Consider the following 17,711-nt stretch of genomic DNA (forward strand, 5'->3'; position numbering starts at 1 on the left):
TTTTGTACACAATCTGTGATGTGAAATGTCTTTTAGATCTGAAGAGCATACAAAATGCTCTCATTCTCACCGTGGAACGGCAAAATTTTATCTTCCTGCAATTAATCGTTATTTCTTTCCTTGAAGAACACTTTTACCCATAAAATTCGTAATATTCTCCAGAGCTTCTTAGCCTCTGTCACAGAACAACTTGCTTGTGATTTTTGATTACGGAATTCTTGAAATTTCCTAATATTCTCGTGAGGAACTGATTTGAGTCCTGCTCGCTTAATCTCTTCCTTGAGTCATCGAAGGCAGGAAGTGAGACACTCTTTTGTCGAATCCCCCATCAATGTCCCTATCATCATGCTCAAATAATTCTCCGTCACTCTTTGCTCCTCTTCATTCAAGAACGGTCAATGAGAGGAAAGTTGTGATATATTTTGCTCAATGTCCACTTTATTCCCTAATTTCTCTCTCTTCCTGTCTGACTGTGTGTCTCGTGTGTGTTTGGAAGCGTCTAGGCCACAATTGGGATGCCAGTGTTGGCGTACACCCACTCGGTGAAGTGCGTGCTGCGAGCGTAGCCGGAAGGATGTCCGCTGTCGCATCCGGCACCGGACACGAAGGACACCACGCCGATGTGCAGATCGCCGGATGCGCCGCCCTGGCGCAGGATGAGCGGGCCGCCGGAGTCACCGTTGCACGTGGACTGGGAGTTGAAGTCCCAGCCGCGGCCGCAGATGGTGGAGGCGATGATCACGTTGGTGCCGTAGACGCCGGCGCACTCGGCATTGCTGATGATGCGGATGTTGGTGAACATGAGCTGGTTGGAGATGGGGCCAGTGTTGGTGGTCCTGCCGAAGCCAGACACGTAGGCGCGGTCGCCGACCCAGAGCTGGGTGAACTCGCTGCGCCTGGGCAGGCGGATGACCTGCACGGCGGCGTTGATCTGCAGAGGCGTGTTGAGGCGCACGGCGCACACATCGTTGTTGAGGTTCGACGGGTTGTACTGGGCGTGCTCAATCACGAAGTTGGACACCTGTGTCTGCTGCTGAGACAGACGGTTGATGGAGCCCACGCCGATGTGGTACCAGGCGAAGCCGCGCGTGCAATGGGCAGCAGAGAAGACCCAGATGGGGGAGACCAGGGAGCCGCCGCAGAAGCCGCCGGTGCTGTTGTTGTTGGTGGAGAAGACGGTGGTCTGGTGGGGGAACTGGTTGGTCGCGGCGGGCTGGCCGTTCACAATCCTCTCGCCAATCCACGAATCCTCGGGGAAGACGGGCACCTGGTAGGGCTGCAAAGAGAGGAACACTCGTCATTCGGGATTCACAGGCACTTAATCCAGGACGTCTTGGGCTAACTTACAGTGGCCGTGTCGTCGGCAAAGACGGCGACGGCGCAAACCAAGAGAACAAACACTGCCTTCATCGTGATAGATTTCCTACAGCGATACTGAACAATTCTCAGCAGCGCAAGGCTCATTTATAGAGCCGCTCGGCAAATCTCCACTGGCCTCAAGATTGCTGGACGCTATCAGGTGAGATTTTCCGCCTGATTTATTGCCAGGCTGAAGACTCTGAAGATGGGAAAAACCAGCAGAATGGAGGAGAATCCAAGTCTCCATCCAATACGCGCTCCTCAGTCTGTTATCAGTGGTGGGATTTTCATCAATGGACGCTTCGTAATTGTTTTATGGCTAGACATTTCCAGACAATCGATCATATGGTGAAGAAATAATCTCTGCCACAATTACGCGTGAAAGAGCCTCGCAAGAGGAGGAAAAAAAAGTCCCAAGGAAAACCCATTGAAAAGTTTCGATTGCTGATTGCAATTCTTGGAATCACCCAGAGATGACGAAGGGAGTTTCTGTGTTTTTAGGTAAAATCTTTCCGGTTCACTTTTGAGACAATGTGTTTAGCTGAATATGTTGTACTACTTCCACTCAAGAATGTATCAGCGGTTTGTGATGGTGATAAGATAATCGCAATTAATATCGCTTATCAATCTCATATGAGCTTTCTTTAGAACCTGAGAAATACTGTCTTGTAATCTGTTATCAATTACTTATTGATTTACTGAGAATGAATAAATGTCATGTGTGTCAAAACAATTCGGACAAACACTAATTACTCTCATTTATGCATAACATACTTTTATCTGCAAGCTTTCACAAATAAATGAAAAGGGTGTTAAAAAAATATCCTTGAACTGTCGCCTTGTTATTTTAAAACTTTGAAACACAAAGGAAACATCCGAGAAACGTTTCAGTTCACTCCAAATGGTGAGTATGTATATTCACCACCAACTGACAGGAAGACAAATGTCGACATTTGTAGCGAAGAGGAACACAAGGTAAGAAAATAGTGCCTGTTTTTGCTCAAATTTCCCTAGTTTTGAGCCCTGATGTTATGAAGAATACTGCAGATGTGTGCCTAATGTCTTCCCTGAGCTGTTTATTGTGTATTTTCTCCCGTCTATTGCGTGCAAGTGCGTGAATTTGCATAACAACACATTGGCATATTCCGGGGAATCACCGCAAAGTGCGATGACATGTCAATCCCTTTAGCCGGCGTCTATCAGCCAATCATAATCGTCCACAGCATAAGAAATGCAGTGAAATGTTGTGAAATATGTTCAGTAGGTTTTGGACCATTTCACAGTGCAAGTGTGATTTTTGTTAGAGCATTTCCAGAGAACTGAAAGTATGTATAATTTTTTAATTCTGACACGTTTTCCGTGGTAAACGCAAGTTTAATGACTTTTGTGTTTGCATAACAATTCTATTGAGTTGATTTAGAGAAGTTTTGTATGAAAATCGTGTAGATTCTGAACGATACAAAAAGCAAAATTCACCAAAACAAATCTCAATGGGAAATTGAATTGCGCTGATATTTCCTGTAACAGACATCAGCAGTGATAAGGAATTTCTTGCCTCGTCTCTTGCTTGAAAGTCAGTCTTCTCGAAGATTCTACACTGTATGAATGATAAGAAGTTGTGATTGTGCAAATTTTTAATGCCCAAAGAAGAATTTCACCCCTGAAAGGTGATTAGATTTGGAGCAAGTGAATTACTTCTTCTCTTTTTACAGCTTCAAGACTTTTTGGCTGCTGAAATTCATATCAAATAGTATTATTTAATAGCAGCTGCCAATAAAAGTTAGAAATATTCTAATGTTGCATCAGCCATTCATAACTATTATTGAATGAAAAATGAAAACTAACATCTTTCATATCGCTACAAAAGTCTCGATTCTTAATAGTATAATTAAATAATATTTGAGTCCATTCCTTATTGTATTAGTAATAATCTTATCTGCATGTGATGACCAGAATTCTTCCAATTATTTGCTTTTTTGCAGAAAGAGCAATAACTATGGAACAACAGGCAGAGACGGAGACCAAGTTGACTCCACGCCCTTATCAGGATCAATTGATAAGCGTGTGCATGGAGAAGAATACAATTATTTATCTCCCGACGGGCGCGGGCAAGACGTTCATCCCGCTGATGGTGTTCACGCGGAAGTCCAAGGACTTTCATCGCTCTATGGCCAATGGCGGCAAGCGTGGTGTCTTCCTGGCCAGCACGAAGGTGCTGGCGCGGCAGCAGAAGGAGTACTTTGAGCAGAACACGCAGTTCAAGGTGGCTGTGTTCACGGGCGACATGAACGTCGATGTGTGGGGACAGCAGCGCTGGCGCAACGAGTTCGAGAACAATAACATTGTTGTGGCCACTTATCAGATTGTCCTTGACGTGATACGCCATGGATTCCTCAAGCTAGAGAACATAAATGTGATTGTGTTCGATGAATGTCACAATGCGCAGGGCGAGCATCCCATCGTGGAGCTCATGAAGCAATTCGTGGACGTGCCTGTGCACAAGCAGCCACGCGTGATTGGACTCACGGGAATGTTGTTGCCGAGCAGTCGCGTGGAGACGTTGAGCACGGATCTGGAGGCGCTCGAGAAGTGCATGAGATCAACAGTCGCCACTGTTGCGACCATTGAAGACTATGAGAATGTTTTGGTGTTCGCGACGAATCCAGTGGAACAGATGGTCACGTATTTTATACAGAGTCCTGATGATGACAAATTGAGTCGAATTGAGTGCCTTGTGAATAAGTTTTGTACAGAAATTGATCACTTTAAGCTGGATCATGAGGTGAAGAAAATGAGCGAGATGGATGGCGAGAAGCAGTCCACGAAGAAGAAATTGAAGCAACTCTGGCAGGATTTCAATTATCAAATGAAAGATCTTGGACTTTATGGAGCATCGCTGGCGATTCTGGGTTTGATTGTGGAGTTTGATCTTAAGAAACGGTCCTCAGTAACGCACAGCAAGAGATCACTGTATCGCGCTTCAATAAAAAGTGAGTTTCTGTAAGCAATTATGACTCGAATGAAAGAGAGAGAGAGAGAGAGAGAAATAAGACGAAAAAAACATTCATGGATTGAAGAAATGTCAGAAACTTTAATTTGTGACTCACAGAAAGCTTGAAGAAGGACTCAAAATCATGAAGATTCTGATTGAATTTCAAGAGACTTTTCATAAGAAACTCAAGGAAGATAGATTTTGTGATTAATTCCTGTAATTTTTTGCAGATGCTGAGTTAGTTCGTCACATTCTGGTGCAAATGATGGGCGAACAGGATTGTCCAACTCATGAGTTCATCATGCGACATGCGTCGGACAAACTCAAGACGCTGCTGCAGAGTATTCAGAGTATTTTATGTAATGCTTCATCCGAACAGAAACTCTGTGGTCTGGTTTTTGTTCAGCGACGTTCATCGGCAAAGTGCATTTTTCACATTCTGAGGAATTATGCAGAATCCAAGGAAGATTTTGCGATTGCGCCGGACTTTCTTGTGGGTGACAATTCCTTCATGCAAGCGGAACTTGAGGTGTTGCTGCAGAACAATTGGGATCGTCAGGTATTGAAGAAGTTCAAGAAGAACGAAGTGAATCTAATCGTATCGACGGCTGTCCTGGAAGAGGGTGTGGACTTGCGGAATTGCAACTTTGTCATCAACTATGATATGCCTCACACGTTCCGTGCGTATGTACAGCGCAAGGGTCGTGCACGATCTGCATCCAGCATTCATCTACTGATGATGGAGCAGTCGGAGAAGCCAAAATTGCTTGGACAGATCAACAAGTACCATATAATAGATGCGGCAATGAAGAGGTTGCTGATTGGCAAGTGTGTGGACAGAGATTTGCCATCTGCTGAAGAGATTGACAATGATATGCGAGGGGATCTGAAGGTGTTTACGACACCAAAGGGGGCCAAATTGACGGATACGTCAGCGATTGCACTGTTGAATCGCTACTGTACCACACTGCCGCAGGACGGTTTCACCGTGGCAGCGCCAGATTTGCAGTGTGAGGAACTAATGATCAAAGGCGTGAAAAAGTATCGCATTTCGCTCACATTGCCGAGTCAATCACCAGTCAAGGATGAAATTTATAGTAATGTTCTGATGTCCAAGAAGCATGCAAAGAGATCCGTGGCTTTCAAGGCGTGCATTGCATTGTATGAGAAAGGAGAACTAGGTGAGAATCTCTTGCCCATCAGTCCAACCATGATTCTAACGAATCTCCAGAGTGTCTACTTTCCGCACTGGCAGAAGTACAAGACAGGTGAATGAATGCGTATAGAAAGACACTGAAGTCCTAATATGCTAACATATGTTGTTGTTTCTCCTCAAGGTAACAACAAAGAGGATGGCACGAAGAAGAAGAAGCGCTACTGCGATATCAACTATCCGGTGCAATTGAGCAAGTGTCAGCCAGAGGAAGGAAAGTCGTGCTTCCTCTACATCATCCACACGGTGTCTGATCTGAATGAGAAAAGTGGCTCAAAAGTCGACACGAATGTCGCTGTCTTCAACAAGCTCTTCAGACAGGATCGCAATTATGCCATTCTCACCACGAAGCCTTTGCCACCTTTGGCTGCCATGAATTTCTTCCTCACTGATGGACGTGTAATGGTGAGTATTTTTTCTGTGTTTTATTGAAGAGAGAAATTTATCATGACTTCAAACAATACATTTACTTTCCATTAACACCTTCTTTTATGGTGCGAAAAAATGCCAATTTATCACGAAGATTGATTCAATTGACATTGAAATGTCGTGTGAAAAATGCTGCTTTATTACATTTAATTCATTGCATTTTTTGTATAAAGTAAGTAATGAAATTATCAAACTATACAAAGAGCTAAGAAATCTATGAATCTATTACTTGACATTTTGACAATGATATATTAAGGGTGAAGTTGTGCTTTGAGCATATAGTGATTTTCCATGAACAAGGGGCAAATCACAAGGTGATTTTTGGAGGAAACTTAATGTTCCCAATCAAATAATCAATTATTTCAGTAAAATATTGAAAAAATGATTATTTTCTCAACTAAAATTGAAGAAAAAATCTTATTTTTAATTAAAAAAAATTAGATTAGAAATTGAATTTAATAATTTAATTAATAATTTAATTTATTCTATTAGAAATGTAATAAAAAAAATTATTATCCTGATTGAAATCACAAAAAAAAACAAAATAACCAAATTCTGAATAAAATAGTCAAAAAATAATATTTTCTCAAATAAAATTGTAAAAAATTATTATTTCCCAAAAAAAAATTACAAAAAATCAAAATAACCAAATTTTGAAGAAAAAAAAAATCAAAAAATGAATGTTGTCAAAAATTAAAATTGTAAAATAATTAAATATTGAATAAAATAATAAAAAATATATATATATTTCCCAAAGTAAAATTGTAAAAAAATCAAAAATAAAATATCAAAAAAAAATTATTATTTTCCAAAGTAAAATAACAAATAAAAATCAAAATAATCAAATTCTGAACTAAATATTTAAAAAAAAAAATTTTTTCTCAAGTAAAATAGAAAAAAAATCAAAATTTGAATCAAAATCACAAATAATTTAAAAAAAATCAAATTTTGGAAAAAAAGTTCAGAAAATAAGAATCAAAAAATCATCCTAATTAGTATAAAATAAACACTTTTTAATTAAATATTCAAAAAATAATCAAATTTTAATCAAATATTCAGAAAATAATCAAAAAATTATCAAAATTTTGTACGAAATAATCAAAATTTGAATTAAAATCACAAATAATCGAAAAAAGATTGAATAATCACAAAGTTAATGATCTCAACTTGCGGAGTGATTTTCCCCTTGTCCATGAAATTCCCCTTGTTTATTGTTTTCCACTCTCTTTTTTTTCCAGGTGAAAATCGATCAGAGACCCGTGGAGAATGTCGTGCTGACTGAAGAGGATTTGAATTGTCTGAGGAAATTTCATATTGTCGTCTTTCGCGATGTTCTCAATACAATGAAAACGAAGACATTCCTTGCGATGGACTTCACGAACACCAATAATTCCATTCTCATTGTGCCGATGATTGGTCGTCGCATTGATATGGATCTCGTGAAGAAATTCCAAGAGATGCCCGCTGTGAAGAAGACGACGGAGAATGAGCGTCAGCAACAGAGATTTGAGCCGAAAGATTGGTTACACTCTGTTATCAGTCCGTGGTATCGAAGTGATGGCAATCAGCGCTATGTGGTGACGAAAGTGGAGAAGCATTTGACGCCAGAAAGTGCCTTTCCGAACACCATGAAAGCGTCCACTTATGCTGCATATTATGAGAATGAGTATGACTTGTATGTGGTTAATGACCAACAATTCTTGATTGAAGTCAAAGGCATCACTAATGATTTGATGCTGCTGAATCCGGGCATGAGTGACAGGGGAAGTAAGAAGCAAGTGAAGCGATCTATGAAGGAGATTCTTGTGCCGGAATTGTGTCATAACTTTGGATTTCCCGCGTCAATGTGGCTCAAGGCGCTGGTGCTGCCGAATGTGCTGTACAGAATGCGCTTTATGCTGCACGCTGACAATATCAGAAAGACAATTGATCGGTATTTGGGTGTGGAGAGTGCCACAGAGTTGGATGCTTTATTTGTGGATGAGCATAAGTTGAAGGTGCCTAAAGAAACGCCAACCAGTCGATCAATCTTCGGTCCAGTTGACGATGTTGTGGTGCAGGTGGAGAATAAAGCCGGTGACACTCTGGCAGACATACTGGACAACATCTTCACGGATCACAGACCACCAATGGATGTGCATCGCAACTGGGATAAGCTTCATCAGGTCGATCTGGAGTACTATTTCTACTTCATGTCGTTGAATGATGAGTATGAGAGGGCAAATACCAGGGGACGCACCATGGCGGCTCTTCAGGGTGTCAGCAGTGGAATGGAACAATTCGCCATCTGTGCCACACCATATGAGGAGGCCTTCAACATTGCCCTGCTGAAGATGGAGCACAGTGGGACCGTGGGACCGCAGCAGAGGGACGTTCTATGTGCCATCACGGCGTCCGTAGCGCAGGAAGTGTTTGATATGGAGAGATATGAAGTACTCGGTGATGCTTTCCTCAAGTTCACCACGAGTCTCTACTTGCTGCAGAAGCACACGGAGTGGCACGAGGGCTATCTGACAACGTGCAAGGGTCAGATTGTGGGCAATCGCAATCTGTACTACTGCGGCGCTGACTGTGGCATAGCGGGCGTGATCAATGTGTCACCGTTCAGTGTGAGTGACTTCATTGTGCCACACATGAATGTGCCACAAGAGATTGTGCAGACGGTGGAGGAGTTGCAAATCACACCGAATGCGATCTTCAAGGTTCTGTGCTCTGACTGGGAAGTGATGAATGGAAGGATGGATTTGGCTAATCTTGGCACACTTCTGGAGACGTTCAGTCGTGAACAGAAGGCCATCGCGGATGAAGATTATTCCACAAAAGTTTTCCTTGGCAAGCATCGCATCAGCGATAAGACAGTGTCAGATGCCATTGAAGCCATTCTAGGTGTTTGGGTGGCAACAATTGGCATTCAGAAGTCCTTCAAGCTGCTCAATTTCTTCCACATTCTACCGAGGGATTTGGATATGGAGAATTTGCTGCGCAATCAGCAAATTGAGCCAAAATTGTCACCAAACATCACAGCTGAAGACATTGATAGTCATCTGATAAATCCGCATGATTTCCAGCAACGCCTGGGATATCAGTTCAGAGATCGTGCCTATCTTCTACAGGCGCTTACGCATCCTTCCTATCCAGCAAATCGCGCCACAGGATGCTATCAGAAGTTGGAATTTCTGGGCGATGCAGTGCTGGACATTATCATAACGTCGTACATCTTTGAGAAGTGTCGCGATTTGGATCCAGGAAAGATGACAGACTTGAGATCTGCTCTGGTGAATAACATCACATTGGCGTGCGTGTGTGTGCGTAATAACTTCCATTTGCACATGCTGCATCAGAGTCCAGCGCTTCAGGAGAAGGCCAAAGAGTTTGCTGAGTAAGTGAATGAAGTAGTCTAGAAATAAAATAATGTTTTGTTACACAAAAATGGGAGGAAAAGTCGGTGAAAAGCATAGACTTGGAACTAAAAACTTAAATTTTTCAGTTCATCTGTCTGGTTTTGACAATGCTTCTCAATGTATTTTTGTCACAATGTGTGTTCTTCTTCCCTTTCTGCAGATATCAGAGACTGAATCAGTACAAGGTGACGGAGCACGTGTTGCGCATCAAAGAGGAGGACGGAACGATTATGGCAGACTCGGTGGATGTTCCCAAGACATTGGGTGACATTGTGGAAGCGCTGCTCGGCGCTGTGTTTCTGGACTCTGGCAATGACATGCAGGCTGTCTGGCGTGTTATTGTGCATCTTATGGGCCAGGAGATCCTTCAGTTTGCCGCCAATGTGCCAATCAATGCCGTGCGCAAGCTGTACGAGTGGTCAGGAGCTGCTCCACAGTTCAGTGAGCCTTCGGTGAATCCGGAGAAGGACACAATTTCGGTTTCGGTGAAATTTGTGTGTGGACAAAAGTGGATGGAGGCTCATGGTTTTGGTGTTAATCGGAAGAATGCCAAGAGAGCAGCGGCAAATGCTGCCTTGGAGCAGTTGGAGAAAAATCAGAGGAACGGTTAAATCCCAACGTTTGTTCTTATGATTCACAGATCTTTGCGCAACCAATCGAATTGCAGCATCCCAAAATTGTTATGTATGAAATGATATTGTCTAGAAATTGTAATGTAGTTCCCTTTTTAATTGCATTTATGTTACTTCAATAATTATCTCGTAATCTGTTATGGAAACACTTGATGGAACTGCCAAACATTGCATTAAGACGTTGTCCTTTTCCTGGGAACTTCCCGTGTTTTTCTCCTTATCTCTTAATCTATTATATTAGTTTATGTGGTATTAGAACACAATAAAATTCACAAAAGCATCACGAAATTTCGATAAAAACATTTTATAGATTATATAAATTTTATAACTATATATGTTTTTTTTTAAATAAAATATATTGCGTCCTTAAAAGAATTTTGATGGTTTTTACTTTCATTAAACGTTTTCTAGAAAAGTCACAAAAGCATGAAAATTATTATTTTTTAGTTAAATTTCAGTAAATTTGTCTCACGCACAAAGAGCCAACAGTGGTTGCAATTTCACTGGCTGGAACTGTTGCCGAAGGTGAGCTGAAGAGTGGGAATAATCCATTTCTTTTCGGGGTCTTTCAGTTCCTCACCGCTTGCCAAAACAGTCGCACGATCGTGTCAATCTCAGTGAAGGTTTTTGGCTTGTGTGAACATGAAGAAGTGTTTTGCAGTGATTCCATGTCTTACATCTCTCTTCGCCTTGGCGAATAGTCAATCCTCAGACGGATCTTTCAGGCTCATGCTGATGCACAACAATGATATTCACGGGCGATTTGAGCAGTTCGACGCTGGAGGTATTTCGTGTCGCGAGCCGGGAAAAGAAACCTGTTTCGGAGGAATTCCAAGGATGTTGCACATGTAATTTGCTCATCTGTTCGCCAATTAGGCTCTCCTGTGATTCTCACGCATTTTTACTCTCTTTGAAGACTCCGCGAAGCCAGAAATCACTCAAATGAACCCCTTTTGTTCCTCAACGCGGGAGATTCCTTCACTGGTACTCCGTTGTTCACCATCACCAAGGAGAACATCACGGCTCACGTGCTGAACATTCTGCAGCCAGACGCAGTGACTCTGGGCAATCACGAATTTGGCTATGGTATCGACGTCCTCTCGGCGTTCCTGCGGCAATTGCGCACACCCGTCGTGGTGACGAATCTCAATCTGACCAGTTCACCCACGCTTCGTCGTCACATTAAATCATCCGTCGTTCTGGACGTGTCTGGCCATCGAGTGGCCATTGTGGGCTACGTCATTCCCAGCGCGAGGGAACAATTGCGAACTGACGAGGTGATCTTCGTGGACGAAGTCGATGCTGTATCACGAGAAGTGCGGAGACTCCGCAATGCTGGCATCCGCATCATCATCGCTCTGGGACACTCAGGTAAATCGAATGCGTGAAATATTCCATAATAATTGCTTCTTTTCAGTTGTACAGATTCTAGCCAATTATCTCCCCCTTGCTAGAGCTTTTGAAAAAAGATCTTTGCGCAGTGGCAAAGAATGTAATATCTTAACTATATTTATGCTAATTTATGCTGTAACAGGATTGGAGAGAGATCTCGAGGTGGCGAAGAAATGCCCAGGAATCTCTGTCATTGTCGGTGGACATTCTCACAGTCTCCTGCACACGGGCGATGTGGAGTCACTGGACAGCGTCTCTGGGGCGTATCCTCAAGTCGTGAGGGCAGAAGACGGTTCCGTCACTCTCGTGGTGCAAGCGGGAAAGTATGGCAAATACATGGGGCGTCTTGAGTTGACTTTCGACACTGAAGAGCGCCTTCAGGCGTGGCGAGGCAATTCTGTGCTGTTGACTGAGGAATTCCCTCAAGAAACTGACGCTCTGGAGCTCTTGGCGCCCTTCGGTGAGACACTGAGCAGACTGGAAGCCAAAACGGTGGGCAACACTCTCGTTCACCTCGATGGGCAGTACAAGACGTGCAGATTCCGTGAATGCAACATGGGAAATCTCATTGCAGACGCCATATTCGATGCCTATCTTAGCTCACAGATGAGCACAGCGGCAGCGTGGTCAGACGCATCGGGAGTTCTTCTGCTCAGTGGCAGCATTAGGAATTCAGTGGGAAAGAAGATCATCACATTGGCTGATCTCAAAGCTGTTCTGCCGTATGAGAACACCTTTGTGCTCGTCAATGTGTCCGGAAGCACGCTCAAGGATGTCTTGGAGCACTCTGTGGCAAAGTACAGCATCACTCGGGGACTGGGACGTTTTCTGCAAATGTCTGGTGTGCAAGTGAAGTACAATTTAACCAACAATCCTGCCTCCAGAGTCTCTTCTGCTGAGATTCTCTGCACCAATTGCAGAGTTCCCACTTTCGAAGCCGTTGATCCACTGAAATGGTATCGCATAATTGTGTCGACCTTCATGAAGGAAGGTGGAGATGGTTTTACTCACTTTAAGGTACTGTTTCTCTTAGTAGAATTGTGTGAAATGTGCAAATGGCTGATTCTAGCTCTCTTTCAGGACTCAACAAGTGAACACTTGCCTTTTGGCGAAATTGAGGCTGTGCAGACGTTTATTGAGAAGAGAAGTCCTATTTATCCAAGAATAGAGGGGCGAATTGTGCTGTTTAACTAAGTATTTGCCATCATATACAGTCGATACTGAAGAATGTACACTTTATTCCTCAGATTGCATACAAAATACAGGAGCTAGAGAAGTTACTGCATGTCTATAGAGATCTTATCGGCGGATCGTCATTGGATTTGATATGAGGAAAGGTTGCTAGAGAGCCGTTCTCTCATCGTACACGACAATTCCTTCGCGCTCGAGAGGCAAAACTGACAAATTCTGCGATCGCGAGCGACACAAAGCAATAATTGCCGCCTCGTCATTTCGCATTCTATTTCGTCGCTTCTTGCTGAAGTTCACCTGAAAAAATGCAGTGAAGAGCGACAATTTAGCACGATTTGTAAATGCCATTCAATTGTCGTCGAATTTTAAGGTTTATGATATTAATTGTATCAATAAATGGAATATTTTCAGTCACAAGCTTTATGTGCTATGATTGTGACGAAAATTAGGCAAAAGCTTAGACTTTTCCCGAATTAAAGATAACATTATTATGAGTGATTGGATTTATGCTTCACTTCACTCACTTTTGCGTACAGTTCCTCGAGATCGTCTGTGGTGGAAACTGGCCTCTGCTTTGCGCCTTTTCCCCACGATGGAAGCGATCTGGTCCTGTACGAAGACTCCTCGGACTCGCTGAGAACTGCCGGAAGACGGAAGAATAAGAAAAGAACGAAGTAGAGCAGCTTTCAACTCACCAGAACTGGAGGCGTACAGCGGATTAATTGCCCACATGGATTTGTGAGTGTCTGGAATTGCGCTCTGCCCTGGTACGAGATTGCAGAAGGTTGTGGGCTGTTCACGAACATTCTGGGGCTTCTGAATGGACTGCTTCGCCACAGGGATTGTCATCGGTGGTCCTGAGACAGAGTATTGAGCTGGAACTCCCGTCCAAGATTGAGGATTGTGAGCCACTGTGCACAAGCAAGAAGAGAAGAGGAACATTAGCAAAGTAGAACTCATCTTTTCGCGATGTCACACTTACTAATAACTCCTCTTCCGGTGTCTGGAGTAAGCGCGAGAGGTGTGAGATTGATTAATGGCTTTGTTTGTGGTTGTTTCGCATTGGGAATTGTACCTGATGTGGCTGAGGAGCTCGTGACGGCGGCACCGCAGCGCGATGGACTGAGGAACTTGCGGCTGCGCGGCAGAAGCCAGCAGCAGAAGAAGAGCGTGGCCAGAACCAGCACTCCGACCACAGTGCAGCCAATCACGACGCCCCACACGACGGCCGGTAAACCCCACACTGTCCGCTGCGGACCCGCCTCAACGGGCGGCCACATGCGCGCCGTGAGCGTCACGGATTGCTGATAAATGCCCTGCGATGGAAGCCGAACCGAGACATCTTCCGGGCCTAAGAAAAAAAAACACAAAAAAGATGTTCATTGATCATTTATAGATCTGCCGGGTTTCATCTCTGATTGACTCAAATCTCAACAATTCAAAGAGTTTAACCTATTTTTGTGCAAACAACAAGTGAAAATCATTTTTCTACAATTTATATAGAATTCTGGCAATGTTTTTCAGTATTCAAGTCATTTTGTTTGAAATTTTCTTATGATTTCACAATGTATAATACAAGAAATGGATTCAAAGGCTCTAAATGACATCATAATTGACCTACTTATATATATAGTTATTATTGATAAAGAAAGCTTCATTTTCACTGCTTCTCAAGATTCATTGACGAAAGACACATATTTACCCCTTGTAATCCGCCTTTTCTATTTGCCAAAATTCTCCAATTAACCATCTATTTATTACCCTTTTCTGAGGTGGGGTTCTTTTTCCAGCAACGACCCAAAATTCCCGTCCGGGGATGAACTTTAAAGTGAGCCACTGACTTGGAAAGAAGCATCACAACATGTAAGGTAATTAGAGGCAATTAATTGGCTGATGAAATGCTACGGCGCATGTGAATGAAAGTGAGATTTTCACTTTTTCAAAAGCCACTTCAGCCCCGACTTTTCACACACTGCACAGTCCGGAGAATGAGTGTGTGGAGGCTTTGCGCCCGGAAATGGCACTGGAGAGTTCGTCTGAAGCGACGTGAGGTGATTTCCGAGTGATAATTCAATTTTACGAGCTCTCGAAAATCAAATCGCTCGGACATGGGGAATCAATCAAAATTAATATTCATTCTGCGACCTCTGGAAATTCACTCTTCTTTTTCCAAGGAGAGGCGCACATGTAAAATTGTTGTGAATCCTCCGAAAAATTCTCCCCTCGTGAGCCGCGACAGAGCATCGAGATCTCGACTCATGGAGAGGAGGAATTGAAAGGCTACTTAATCGATGGTTTGTCAATTACACATCTGGTGGGCTTCTTCGCGTGATGGATTCGCCCCTGGAACGAGTTTCGATGTTAATCGACTTAGTGCGGTTAACCATGCCCAATAAATCATCCCTCTCGGACCGCTTGCTGTGCGATTGCACATCATCGAGTGGGTGGTCCGGCGCCACCGCATACCTGGATACACGACGAAGCCCTCGGTGCTGGTCTCATTGAGCTGCTCCTCGATGAAATTCACACCCTCCAGCAGCAAATCGGGGAGATTTTCCACCGAACTCTTTTCTGCCGCTTCTCTCGGCGCCAGATTTGCCACCCTTATTTGCACACACGGGAAAATATCTTACACTTCACCGCCGAAATCATCTCGCCGACCATCAGAGTCACTTCGCAAGTCAATATGTATATCCGTTTCTCTCACCCTCAGCTTTCTTATCACCTCAAGTGAACTCTGACTGCACAATTACAGCACGATTGGAAGAAACTTTTCGCTCACTTCAATGGAATTCCTTCTCGATTCCCGTTTACGTTTGCTCTAATCGCGAAGTGATTGCAAAAGCACTGTCGAACTGAAAATGGCAAATCTTATTGTGGTGCTGCGACGAAAGTTTATTGGATGCAGAGCCAGATAACGGAAGAAACCAGATTGTTATGTCAAAGATATCAAACTCTGATCACACAGAGAAGAATAATAATGTGAAAACGAGATGAAATTTGGTAAAAATGGCACGAAGAGGTAAACATAAAAAGCTTCACAATTTGGAGAAGAAGAATTTTTGTGGAAATTCCCTCAAATTCATATTGTGCTTCTACTCCGCCCACTTCCTTGCTCCGCCCACCCTTGACTTGATGCATGACTTAACCCACTTTATCACCAAATATTTCTGGCCAAATTGATTAAACTGTGTATTTTTGATGTTTATTCTGTATGAAAAAAGAAAGATAATTGAAATATATAATTTCACCCCACCAATTAGCAAAACAGAACAGCTGCAAATAAAATAGAATCATATCTCTTTTCTCGAAGTTATCTCTTAAGCCTCTTTAGCCCCGTAAGAGTTGTAATTGTTGCAAAATTCCCTATTTTCAGTATTAAACATCAGACAAAGAGATCATTTCATAAGCTCCGCCCACTCAAAAGCCCAGCCTCCTTTTGCCGAATTGTGAAGAGCCGTGATTTTCGGCGATCCTGATGCAACACACTTCTGCTTTTTGCACCTTTCGTCGCGCTATCACAGCGATGTGTAAATGCAAAGCAGCGACACGAAGTGGGCGGAAGAACATCCAATAAGCTTATAGTTGCAAATGAGGAAGTGATTAGGTCTTGTACGACAATCCGACGACTCGTTTGTCCCTCCATCAAGAGCCGCGTATTGTATTGCATTTGCACTTTAAATACCGCCCTCACCTTTTGATCTCGTCAGCGCCGGTCATTTGTATGGTAAGTTTTGCGAGGGGTTTTGGCTTTGCTAAAAATTGTATCTCTCTATTATATTTTTCCACAGAACATGCATTGTCAGTTGGAGTGACAGTGTCCCGAGAGGGAATAGAATTCACGATTAGAGCACTTTTCCATGTGAATATACGATGATAAAATATTATTTTTGGCCACGGCGAAATGTGAAGATATCTGACAAAGTGAGAATTGCATGATGAATTCAAAAATAACTTTGTCGCAGCAAAAAGAAAGAAGGAAAAAGGATGTGTAATTTACTCAAAACACAAGCACAGAATGCATCTCACATGTCGTGTTTTGTGCTGTGAAGGAGAGCGTAATTGAATTTTCGTCTTCAGTGCAGAGCTTTTAAGGCTCTAATTAATATCACATCTCACTAATCACATTGGCAGACGGGTTAAAATATCACAATTGACTCTTGTCTCTCTTAACGCCTTCTCTTGTTCGGCTACAAGTTAATCTCTGGTAATATTCTAGCTGTCTTTACGTGCACTCACGCCAGCATTTTGCCGCAGACTGAGGAATTGCAGGGAAAAGTCCCGAAAGTCCGTCATCACGTGCTTCACTAGTTATGCGCGCGCTTTCTTCCACCTTCTTTCCCATCTTTATTTGTATTGACTCTCTTATCATTATGCTCAGTGTCTGAAGCTTTATCACAGATACTTCTGCATGATTTTTTTATGAGGCCTTTTGTGATTTCACCATTGCAATACCGAGTGAAAAGACTTGGACATCAAAAGGAGTTTGTTTGCTCAACACCAATCAACAGATTCTTTTGTATATCTCATTTATATATATGTACTATCTTTTTACATTGCTCTTGGTGGGAATATACTAACTTGTTTCGGGGGGAAAAATTGAAGATTGCACCCATTGAAACATCAAGCACTGAAGGGTTAATGAGCATGCGTCTTGGATAAAATGCAATTTAGCAATTCTTTCACAAACCATATTCTCTGCAAATTCCTTCAAATTTGCTCTAAAATGTTTAAAATTAAATTGCACTTACATTAATGAAATCCTGATGAGCCAGTAAATATCCGGAAGACGAAATCCAGTCTTAACAACAATTCCTTGTAAAATTGATTACAATTTTGCCATTGAGCTAAAGTTTTAACACAAATATTCAAGTTGAATCACAAACAATCACATTGCATTACACAATTGTAGCTAATAAGCTAGAAAAAATTCACTTCAAAATGGTTTTTTAGGCCGAAAAATTGTGCAAGCAAATTCTACTCAATGAAAGAAAATCGATGTGACACTGGCAGGACATCTAGCGGGATCCGTGGGAAAGCCAAATAAATTTCCCGAGAATTTCCTTTTCGGCAAATCCTTCGCGCGAATGCCAACAATTTGA

At 42.6% G+C, this 17,711-nt stretch overlaps 4 protein-coding genes across 5 annotated transcripts; 2 read left to right on the forward strand and 2 right to left on the reverse strand.

Moving 5' to 3' along the window:
- Positions 1-437: 437 nt before the first annotated feature.
- Positions 438-1,464, reverse strand: LOC132256055 (brachyurin-like). The gene is made up of 2 exons (XM_059752236.1): positions 1,348-1,464; positions 438-1,276 (listed from the first exon to the last, which is right to left on the reverse strand). The coding sequence occupies exons 1-2, from the start codon at positions 1,462-1,464 to the stop codon at positions 500-502; spliced, it is 894 nt and encodes a 297-aa protein (XP_059608219.1). The 3' UTR covers positions 438-499.
- Positions 1,465-2,278: 814 nt separating this feature from the next.
- LOC132255544 (endoribonuclease Dcr-2) lies at positions 2,279-10,328 on the forward strand. 2 transcript variants are annotated; one of them, XM_059751625.1, is made up of 6 exons: positions 2,279-2,334; positions 3,342-4,349; positions 4,582-5,619; positions 5,689-5,969; positions 7,232-9,372; positions 9,555-10,328. In XM_059751625.1, exons 2-6 carry the CDS (start codon positions 3,356-3,358, stop codon positions 10,003-10,005), a joined length of 4,905 nt encoding a protein of 1,634 aa, XP_059607608.1. In that variant the 5' UTR covers positions 2,279-2,334; positions 3,342-3,355; the 3' UTR covers positions 10,006-10,328. The 2 variants fall into 2 exon arrangements, with proteins under 2 accessions (XP_059607608.1, XP_059607609.1); XM_059751626.1 differs by lacking the exon at positions 2,279-2,334 and adding an exon at positions 2,534-2,684.
- Positions 10,329-10,503: 175 nt separating this feature from the next.
- On the forward strand, positions 10,504-12,631 carry LOC132256056 (protein 5NUC-like). Its single transcript, XM_059752237.1, has 4 exons — positions 10,504-10,874; positions 10,943-11,397; positions 11,561-12,435; positions 12,499-12,631. The coding sequence occupies exons 1-4, from the start codon at positions 10,669-10,671 to the stop codon at positions 12,610-12,612; spliced, it is 1,650 nt and encodes a 549-aa protein (XP_059608220.1). The 5' UTR covers positions 10,504-10,668; the 3' UTR covers positions 12,613-12,631.
- Positions 12,632-12,652: 21 nt separating this feature from the next.
- Positions 12,653-16,905, reverse strand: LOC132256057 (uncharacterized). The gene is made up of 6 exons (XM_059752238.1): positions 16,839-16,905; positions 15,076-15,237; positions 13,592-13,960; positions 13,305-13,529; positions 13,134-13,249; positions 12,653-12,906 (listed from the first exon to the last, which is right to left on the reverse strand). Exons 1-6 carry the CDS (start codon positions 16,903-16,905, stop codon positions 12,760-12,762), a joined length of 1,086 nt encoding a protein of 361 aa, XP_059608221.1. The 3' UTR covers positions 12,653-12,759.
- Between the last annotated feature and the right edge of the window lie 806 nt (positions 16,906-17,711).

The sequence above is a fragment of the Phlebotomus argentipes genome, unplaced genomic scaffold, assembly GCF_947086385.1.
Source record: "Phlebotomus argentipes unplaced genomic scaffold, Phlebotomus argentipes genome assembly contig_5, whole genome shotgun sequence".
Classification (NCBI taxonomy): Eukaryota; Metazoa; Arthropoda; class Insecta; order Diptera; family Psychodidae; genus Phlebotomus; species Phlebotomus argentipes.